The following is a 10488-nucleotide window of genomic DNA, read 5'->3' as shown; positions in this document are numbered from 1 at the left end:
CTATTCCATTAATTCAGAATGCAAATTTCTTCCAACTTACCTGCCAACATGGGCACCAGCTTTTCAAGAAAGTTGATTAAAACAAACCTAGTAACTACAGCCCTATTAGTCTTGCATGAGTAATTGTCAAAATAATTGAATTGACCATTTAGGAATAATGAGTATCTCCATGAAAATAACTTCAGACTCTTGGCATTGCTGAAGCTGTATGGTGAATGTTAGCTTGCACCTTGAGTACTGTGCACAGTTCTGATTGAAGTGAAAACTGGAAATAGTGCAGAAAAAGACTGAGGGTGATTCCTGGTGTAAATGGGTTGACTTGTGAGGAAAGGCTGATGGTTTTCCTATGTATCCGCCCATGGTTGATAAGATGTGTTCTATACTGTGCACTACCCATAATTGATGGGTTTTATAATGTGTACTCTAATCATGGCTGATGAGGATGCTTCTATAATGGGCAGTCTATCCATGCCTGATGATGGGTTCTATAATGGGCACTTGCCCAGGCCTGATGAGAGGGGTTCTATAAATGGGCACTTACTAAAAGCTGATGAGATGGGTTCTACAATGGGCACTTACCCAGGCCTCAAGCAGTTGGGTAGTCTACCCAGGGTGGATGAGGGTTCCAAAATGAGTGGTCGACAGAGGACTGATGACATGGGTTCTATAATGCAGTCTAGCCAGGACTGGTTATATGGGCCAATAAAGGCAGTCTACCCAGGGCTGATATGGGTTCTATAATGGGCAGTCTACCCAGGGCTGATGACATGGGTCTAAAATGGGCAGTCTACCCTGGGCTGATGACATGGGGTTCTATAATGGGCAGTCTACCCAGAGCTGATGACATGGTCTCTACAATGGGTGGTCTAAATAGGACTGATAACATGGGTCTTATGATGGGTGGTCCACCCAGGGCTGATGACATGGTCCTTACAATGGGTAGTCTACTCAGGGCAGATGAGAAGGGTTCCATAATGGGTGGTCTACGCAGAGCTGATGACATGGGTTCTATAATGGGTACTTACCCAGGGCTGCTGAGTTGTGTTCAATAATGGGCACATACCCAGGGCTGATGAGAAGGGTTCTATAATGATTGGTATACTCAGGGCTGATAACATCAGTTCTATAATGGGCTGACTATCCAGGGTTGATGACATAGGTTCTATAATGGGTACTTACCCAGGGCTAATGAGAAGGCTTCTATAATGGGCAGTCTACCCATGGCTGATGATATGGCTTCTATAATGGGCTGTCTAACCAGTGCTGATGTGAAGGGTTCTATAATAGGCAGTCTACCCAGGGCTGATAACATGGGTTCTATAATGGGCAGTCCACCCGGTGCTGATGACATAGGTTCTGTAATGGGCAGTCTACCCAGGGCTGATAACATGGGTTCTATAATGGGCAGTCCACCCGGTGCTGATGACATAGGTTCTGTAATGGGCGGTCTACCCAGGGCTAATGAGAAGGGTTTTATAATGGGCAGTCTACCCAGGACTGCTGACATGGGTCCTATAATGGGTGTTCTACCAGGGCTAATGACATGGTTCTGTATTGGGCAGCCATACAGGGTAGATGAGAAGGGTTCTATAATGTGCAGTCTACCCAGGACTGACAACGTGGGTCTATAATGGGCGGTCTACTCAGGGCTGATGACATGGGTTCTATAATGGGCAGTCTACTCAGGGCTGATGACATGGGTTCAATCATGGGCGGTCTACCCAGGGCTGATGACATGGTCTCTACAATGGGCAGTCTACCCTGGGCTGATGACATGGGTGTATAATGGGCAATCTACGCAATATTGATGACATGGGTTCTATAATGGGTGGTTTACATAGGACTGATGACGTGGGTTCTATGATGGATGGTCTACCCAAGGTTGATGAAATGCGTTCTATACTGGGCGGTCTACCCAATATTGATGAAATGCGTTCTATACTGGGCAGTCTACCCAATATTGATGAAATGCGTTCTATACTGGGCAGTCTACCCAATATTGATGACATGGGTTCTATACTGGGCAGTCCACCCAATATTGATGACATGGGTTCTATACTGGGCAGTCTACCCAATATTGATGACATGGGTTCTATAATGGGCAGTCCATCCAATATTGATGACATGGGTTCTATACTGGGCAGTCTACCCAATATTGATGACATGGGTTCTATACTGGGCAGTCCACCCAATATTGATGACATGGGTTCTATACTGGGCAGTCCACCCAATATTGATGACATGGGTTCTATACTGGGCAGTCCACCCAATATTGATGACATGGGTTCTATACTGGGCAGTCCACCCAATATTGATGACATGGGTTCTATACTGGGCAGTCTACCCAATATTGATGACATGGGTTCTATAATGGGCAGTCCATCCAATATTGATGACATGGGTTCTATACTGGGCAGTCTACCCAATATTGATGACATGGGTTCTATACTGGGCAGTCCACCCAATATTGATGACATGGGTTCTATACTGGGCAGTCCACCCAATATTGATGACATGGGTTCTATAATGGGCAGTCCACCCAATATTGATGACATGGGTTCTATAATGGGCAGTCTACCCAATATTGATGACATGGGTTCTATACTGGGCAGTCCACCCAATATTGATGACATGGGTTCTATACTGGGCAGTCCACCCAATATTGATGACATGGGTTCTATAATGGGCAGTCTACCCAATATTGATGACATGGGTTCTATAATGGGCAGTCCACCCAATATTGATGACATGGGTTCTATAATGGGCAGTCTACCCAATATTGATGACATGGGTTCTATAATGGGCAGTCTACCCAATATTGATGACATGGGTTCTATAATGGGCAGTCTACCCAATATTGATGACATGGGTTCTATAATGTGCAGTCTACCCAATATTGATGACATGGGTTCTATAATGGGCAGTCTACCCAATATTGATGACATGGGTTCTATAATGGGCAGTCCACCCAATATTGATGACATGGGTTCTATAATGGGCAGTCTACCCAATATTGATGACATGGGTTCTATAATGGGCAGTCTACCCAATATTGATGACATGGGTTCTATAATGGGCAGTCTACCCAATATTGATGACATGGGTTCTATAATGGGCAGTCTACCCAATATTGATGACATGGGTTCTATAATGGGCAGTCCACCCAATATTGATGACATGGGTTCTATAATGGGCAGTCTACCCAATATTGATGACATGGGTTCTATAATGGGCAGTCTACCCAATATTGATGACATGGGTTCTATAATGGGCAGTCTACCCAATATTGATGACATGGGTTCTATAATGGGCAGTCTACCCAATATTGATGACATGGGTTCTATAATGGGCAGTCTACCCAATATTGATGACATGGGTTCTATAATGGGCAGTCTACCCAATATTGATGACATGGGTTCTATACTGGGCAGTCTACCCAATATTGATGACATGGGTTCTATACTGGGCAGTCCACCCAATATTGATGACATGGGTTCTATACTGGGCAGTCTACCCAATATTGATGACATGGGTTCTATAATGGGCAGTCCACCCAATATTGATGACATGGGTTCTATGATCGACACAGAGCCGGAAGTGATGTTTCGAACGGAAGTTTTCACATTTCTGGTCGGGCTCGGCGCCATGGCACCGATAAATTGCGGCGTCTCGCTGGGTAAGAAGCGGGGCCGGGGCGGAGAGTTGAAGAAAGGCCGGGGGCCGGGGGCCGGGGGCCGGGGTTACTCCAAGTGAAGCTGGAGCGGGAGGTGAACTTTGTTGTGAGAATCAGCGAGAGCTTCAGTGAAGGATTAACGGGCGGGGTCACAGGTCACTGACCGTTGTACAAGGAGCAGAATGAGCCGGGGGCCGGGGGGCTGCAGGGGCTGGGGCCGGGGCCGGGGGGAGGGGGCCGGGGGGAGGGGGCCGCCGGGGGGAGGGGGGCTGCCGCCGGTGCAGCTCTAGGTCTCTGCTTGGAGATAAGTTGGAACCACAGTGGGTTTGGTAGACGGAGCATTTCACACATTAAAATGCAGCTGGGCCCAGGAATGAAGGTGGAGATTACAGGGCAGTGTGGCTCAGACTTCAGAACTGTCCACACTTGAACCAGGACCAAAGGACAACATTCATGAAGCTAAAATGACATAAATAGTCGGATTAGATAATGCCATGAAGCTGTATGAGTTTTATTTTTCATCTACCCTCATTCTCTTTAATGGAGTCAGTTAGTGGGAATGGAACTTCGTTTACTCATTGGGCAAAATGTTGGATGTAGTGGGGCAACGCAAGTACTGTTCTACTTCTAATCGAATAAAGAAGTTACATATTTTACACACTATTGTTAGAATCCCAGTATTTGCGATTTTAGCCCAATAATGACAAAGTGAAGCAGCCATTTCAAAGTGAGCAGCGAGAGAACTCATCCATTTAAAATTGATGCAGAAGTTGTTTGAATGTGTATTTTCTTAAAGAACAGTGCATCTGTGTTAATGGCAATTTTATTATGAAATGCAAATTGTTCTCATTCCAAAGAATTTAACCTTGAACATGTATGATCTACAATGAAATAGAAAGACTGGATTCACACAATGAGATTACTATTGATGAGAAGCAGTTTTGGCTTTGCATCAATACTAAATTGATGTACTCTCATTTGAATTGAAAGTCCAAAGTGAAGCAGAGTGAGACTCTTTCCACAAGAGATCTCTCCAATTCACTCCCATGTCAGGTTGGGCCCTAGCTCTGGATTCAGAGTAGTGATAGATAATCCAAATAAGTGAAAGTAATGATTTTTGAACCAGTGCAAAAAGATCGCGGAAACTCGAATTACGCCCACCGTGAATAGAAATTCCTTGATCTTTTGCACTGGTTCAACCAGATGGCGCTGATAAAACCAGTGCAATCTAGCTGAAACTCTACCCTGTAGCGTAAATGCAGCTTAAGTCTAGGAGCTGGTACAGGTGAGCATCTTGCATAATATCGAATGTTATCTTGTTCCTGTTTTGTGTGTAGTTGTGGGGAGTATCGAATGTGGATGTGATTTATCAAGTGTCTATAGACAATCATAGAAATTAGGCTTCTGTGATAGAAGTCTTACATAGAAATTACAACATTGAAACAGGCTGTTCAGCTCAATCAGTCCATGTTAGGTCAATCAGTTAATGGACGTCACTAAGTTCAGAGAGCTTTCTGTTACTACAGGCTGAACCTTACACTGCAGATATTTCTAGGTCACTTATGGATTTATTAATTTTGGATCAATAATTAAGTTTTGCAGAAATTGGTTTGTACTTTGTTGGCAGTCCCTTATAACTCTGTGTATTGAGCCACATGTATTGCTTCACTGAGCTGTTACAGCTATTTAGATATCGCTGTAAGCTAAAGCACGAAAAGAAAGCTCCAAGCTGAACAGTTCTCTGAAGTTGATAATGAAAAGGTATTGGTCCAATGAGAGTCTTCAGCTTCCAGTATGTTGCTGGGGGAATCAACCAGAGGTAAGGGGAAAAATAATACGAATTAAATGAAAAACTTACAAAAAGGGAAAATTGAAACAGAAACATCACGTGGATCCTTCACCAAATGTATGTATTTTGGGAAGGAGTAAAAAATGTATGGGTCAGCTCTTTCAATTTATTTGTTCCAATTTCAAAATCATATCTATTGATTTTCACAGGAACTTATTCTTCTGGTCTGTTTATACTGAGTTTACTAAAGTAATAAGTCAGTACGTGGTGTGTTTTCTTCCTGTTGAGAAATCAAAGCGAAGGGCCCTCTATATCTGAACACCACAGAAGTTGAGACGAGGAAGAGAGAAGATGCAGTAAGTTGGGGAATAGTGATGAGATGACACCAAGCTTGGGTTTTTGTGGTAAATGCACATTTAAATGGCCAGTAAATGCCCCTGTTTCAAATTTTGTTTCTTGCACATGGGAAAGGGAAGATTTATTTCTGGGCCCTGTGATGACCTACAAGCCTGATGTTAAAATATTCACCTTCCAAATGTTTTTTTACAAGTAGCCGGCACTAAACTGCTGCAGTACCAAGTTTCTGCAACTTGAGGTTCTGAGAATACTTTGGCATCTCCCTCTAGTGTACAAAAACAGTACAGCAGCATTTAATCGTGCTCCAGTCAAAAAAGGGTCATTTTTTCAAAAGTCACTGGTCATGGGATAGGTTAGGAAAAAAAGTTGCCCAGTATTCATCTGAGAGGGTGTTGGCACTGCAGGTGTTCCTTAGGTTGGGGATGCAATGTACCAGGCTTAATCCAGCTGTATAACGTTTAATGTTGGTCTGTGAGCTTTTTAATCTAAACATTTCTGTGAATCCCTGAATATCAGTATGATTTATTTTCTAACATTTGTAAATTTTAGTTTGTTTTTTAAAAATGTGGGTTGCTGTGGTGTTGTGTGAAGTGCATGATGGGACAACCACATACTTGGAGATCCTATTCCAAAACGGCACTCCCGGCAATGTTAGGCAGAGATGCGGGTAATGAAGAAACAGATTGCCCAGGCATGGTCTGTGACTTGTAATTATGCCATGATGCTCTCTTCACAAGTTAAATGGAGGAGTGTCTGTCAGAGACGAGGATATTATGTAAAGTACATCCTGCTGCACAAGGTCAGTCTGTTACATTACAGCCTGTGTATCAACCGTGTCGGAACTAACCTGTGACTTTATTATTCGTTTTAAATTTGATTCCAGGAGCATAAATCCAAGGCAGCTGAAAGATGCAGTGTTGTAGAGCTGACGGAATGCACTTGAAATGAGTTAATTTGGGAACTGTACTCGTTCCAGGGCCTGTTCAGCGTAGAGTGATGTTTCATGTGCACAGAATCCTAGAGAACAAAGGTGTTCAACATTGAAAGCCACCACTAGAATTTCAGTGCACAGTGCCATGCCAACAGAATCTGGTGAAGTGTTATACTGGCCTTTGAGAAAGTCGCATTACATCATAGGAGGATTGTTGGCATTTTAGGGAGGTGAAGAATGTAGTCACTTTCATCGATGGCACATGGTTATTAAAAGCAAAAATGCTGCAGTGATTTTATGACACCTATGAGCTAGTACTACACATTGGTAAATGTAGCTACAAAGCTTGGCTAATAACCTTTCAGAGTCAATGACTCCCATGGACATCGGGCAATTTTTTGAGTCTGCACTGCCAGGGGCAAGGATTCCCACCAGCGGTGCAGACTTGTAACATTATCCCTAGTGTGTCAAGGTGTTATTGCTCTTTTGAACTTTTACAGATCCCAAGCCAGCTTTTAGATTTTGGATTAGTTTTGTGGCAACCGGCAGTAAATCTTTCGCTTCAAAATCACAAGATAGATACAGATGAGGAAGGCGTTTCAACCCATCTTAGCTAATCCATCCAGAATACCCCCAGCATGTTGGTGCACCCGTGTATATTGTGACATGGGTGCCATGATGGTGCACTCGTGTATTGTGACATATAGATGGCATGTTGGTACACCCATGTATTGTGCCGTGGATGGCATGATGGTGTATCCATGTATTGTGACATGTAGGTGCACCCATGTATGTACCGTGTGGATGGCATGTTCGAGCACCCATGTAGTGTGCTGCGTGGATGGCACGGTGTACACATGATGTGTAGATAGCATGTTGGTGCACCCTGTATTGGGCTGTGTGGATTGCATGCCGGTGCACCCATGTATTGTGACATGTAAATGGCATGTTGGTGCACCCATATATTGTCATGTGGATGACATGTTGGTGCACACCTGATGTGACATGTTGATGTGATATTTGTGCATCTATGCACTGTGAGCTGGATGGAATATTGGTGGACCCTATATCTGTGACACCTAGATATGTTTTTCAGGCTTTTGTTAGGTGAATTATTTGCTCTTAAGATCCAATTTCAGTATTAGCAACTTTTTGATATTGAACGGTCGGTGGATACAGTTTCCTTCAACGGTTGACAGCTTGCCATTGTTTTAATTTGTGGATTGTACTGTTTTGTGTGGGGAAGGAAAACATGTTTTCAAGGTCTGACTGTCCTTTTAGATTTGGGCTGGATATCCAGAGTTCGAGTGAATCAACCTGCTGTTCTGAGACGTGCAGAACAAATACAGACAAGGAGGAATGTGTCCAAGGAGTGGCAAGTAAGTATTCAACGTGATTTTTTTTCCTCACCAATTTTGTTATCAAAATTGAAGCCATGGGGATTAAAGGGGCAGTGGCAGCGTGGATACGAAATTGGCTAAGAGACAGAAAGCAGAGAGTAGTGGTGAATGGTTGTTTTTCAGACTGGAGGGGAGTATTCAGTGGTATCCCCTAGGGGCTGATATTAGACTACTGCTCTTTTTAATATATATTAATGATCTAGACTTGGGTATACAGGGCATAATTTCAAAATTTACAGATGACATGAAAATCAGAAATATAGTAAACAGTAAGGAGGATAGTAACAGAATTCAGGAGAACATAGACAGACTGGTCAAATGGGCAGACGCATGGGCAGATGAAATTTATTGCAGAGAGAAGTGTGAAGTGATGCATTTCACAGAATCATAGAATGATATAGCACAGAAGGGGGGCATTCGGCCCATTGTGCCTCTTTGAAAGAGCTATCCAATTAGTCCCATTCCCCTGCCCTTTCCCCATAGCCCTGCAAATTTTTCCCCTTCAAATATTTATCCAATTCCCTTTTGAAAAGTATTATTGAATCTGCTTCCACCACCTTTTTCTGGCAGTGCATTCCAGATCATAACAACTCGCTGTGTAAAAAAAATTCTCATCTTGCCTCTGGTTCTTTTACCAATTATCTTAAATCTGTGTCCTCTGGTTACCGACCCTTCTGCCACTGGAAACAGTTTCTCCTTACTCCTATCAAAACCTTTCATGATTTTGATGGGTTTGATAAGGTGGACGTGGAGAAGATGGGCTCAATTTTCGGACGTCCGAGCAGGTGGGTTCGTGCGGGGGGCTCCGAAAATTGAGGATTTCCCGGGCGGGTCCGGAGCCCGGCTCCAACCCGCCCACTTCCAGGTTCCACAGTGACGCGCTTAGATGCGCGCGCAGCCCCCGCATGCGGGACTCCCACCGGCAATTAAAGCCGGCGGGATCCCACTTAAACCAATTAATTTGATAGTTCAGGTCGTTAGCAGACCTGATTTGTAGGATTTTTAGGAGGGGTGGGATTTTCATCTAAACAGAGAGTGTTTCCCGTACTGGGGGAGATACTCCCAGTTGAAATGGACGTGTTGCAGCCACCAGCCTGTGGCAGCTGCAAAGGTCCATTTGACAGGTTGCGGGGGAGACCCTCACTCATTGCAGGAGGCCACTCTGTCACTTTGGACAAAGTTTGACCTGCACCACCCTCCTCCTAACACTAAAATTCACCAACTTGCAACATCAGCCCCGGTGTGCAGACACATTTACCTACCTTGCGGACCCCCTCAAACGTATATCTTCCGGATGGGGGCCGCCATAGCTGCAGTCATGACCTCCTCGGAGGACGAACAGCATCACCAGCCTCGCCGGCCACGCCGTCCACCTCTGACATGTGAGCTCCACAACACAGTGCTGTGACACATCACCTGCACAGCAGGAGGGAGAGCAACCGCAGAGAGAGATGCGTTGCAGAGGGCACTACCCTCGCCACAGGGTCCACAGACCGAGGCTCAGCTTCCTGGACCTCTCTGAGCAGCAGTGCACACGGAAGCTCAGAATCACTCGACATGTAGTCGTGGACATCTGCAGCCTCCTTCATGCCGAGCTGCTCCCGGCTGGCCCGAGCACCATCTTCTTGCCTGTTGCTGTCAAAGTCACCACTGCCTTCAACAACTTCTCCGCATCCTTCCAGGGTGCCACCGGGGACATGGCCGATGTCTCTCAGTCGTCTGCACAAAAGAGCCCTGCAAATACACCTACACTCACTCTGCAGTGACACAATGGGTGGCATCCGTTGTGGGTCTTCATAGTGATCCTCAGGAAAGGGCATTATTGCACAAACCAGACAAGATTTGTGAAGACGTGGCAGTAGTGGTGACAATATAATATGTAATGTGAGTTGATCAGAAATCAAATATAAATAAAAACCACGACAAACCCTCAAACACCCTTATGCATCCCCTTCATGCTCACGACACGTTTGTCTTACGCTTCCTACTGCACATATGTGATGCATGCCCTGTGGCTGCAGCACAGGTAATGGCAGGTTGGGTGAGGGTGACCGTGAAAGAGATGCATGAGAGGGTGAGTATGAGATAGAGCCATGAGATTGTATGAGGATTGGGTTGAGTGGTAGTGGCAGGATGAGTACTGGCGAGGTGAGTAAGTGCAGGTAAGATGAGGCTGAGCTTTGAGTGAGTGTGAGGAGTGATGTGACAGAGTAGTGTTGGCAGTGCAGAAGGAGATGTGGGGTACGGGCGGTGATGTAGCAGACGGAGTGTAGGCGAATGAGTAAGTGTACTCACTTCGGCTGACCTACTTAGGTCATTGAAGCGCCTCCTGCACTGT

General features: G+C 44.9%; 2 protein-coding genes across 3 annotated transcripts in view; both read left to right on the top strand.

Annotated features, from left to right (window-relative positions):
- Positions 1-10488, top strand: part of LOC137341568 (microsomal glutathione S-transferase 1-like) — a 248054-nt gene that overhangs the window by 128793 nt on the left and 108773 nt on the right. The window lies entirely within an intron of this gene.
- The window catches only part of dera (deoxyribose-phosphate aldolase (putative)), a 37061-nt gene continuing 30165 nt past the window's right edge, over positions 3593-10488 (top strand). Inside the window, exons 1-2 of one of the 2 annotated variants that reach the window (XM_068004755.1) lie at positions 3593-3676; positions 8032-8129. In XM_068004755.1, coding sequence (XP_067860856.1) covers positions 8110-8129 — 20 coding nt within the window. In that variant the 5' untranslated portion in view covers positions 3593-3676; positions 8032-8109. The remainder of the gene's footprint in view (positions 3677-8031; positions 8130-10488) is intronic. The other variant, XM_068004756.1, reaches the window with a different exon arrangement.

Source organism: Heptranchias perlo, chromosome 24 (genome assembly GCF_035084215.1).
Source record: "Heptranchias perlo isolate sHepPer1 chromosome 24, sHepPer1.hap1, whole genome shotgun sequence".
In the NCBI taxonomy this organism is placed as follows: Eukaryota; Metazoa; Chordata; class Chondrichthyes; order Hexanchiformes; family Hexanchidae; genus Heptranchias; species Heptranchias perlo.
This window is presented reverse-complemented; position numbering and strand designations above follow the sequence as displayed.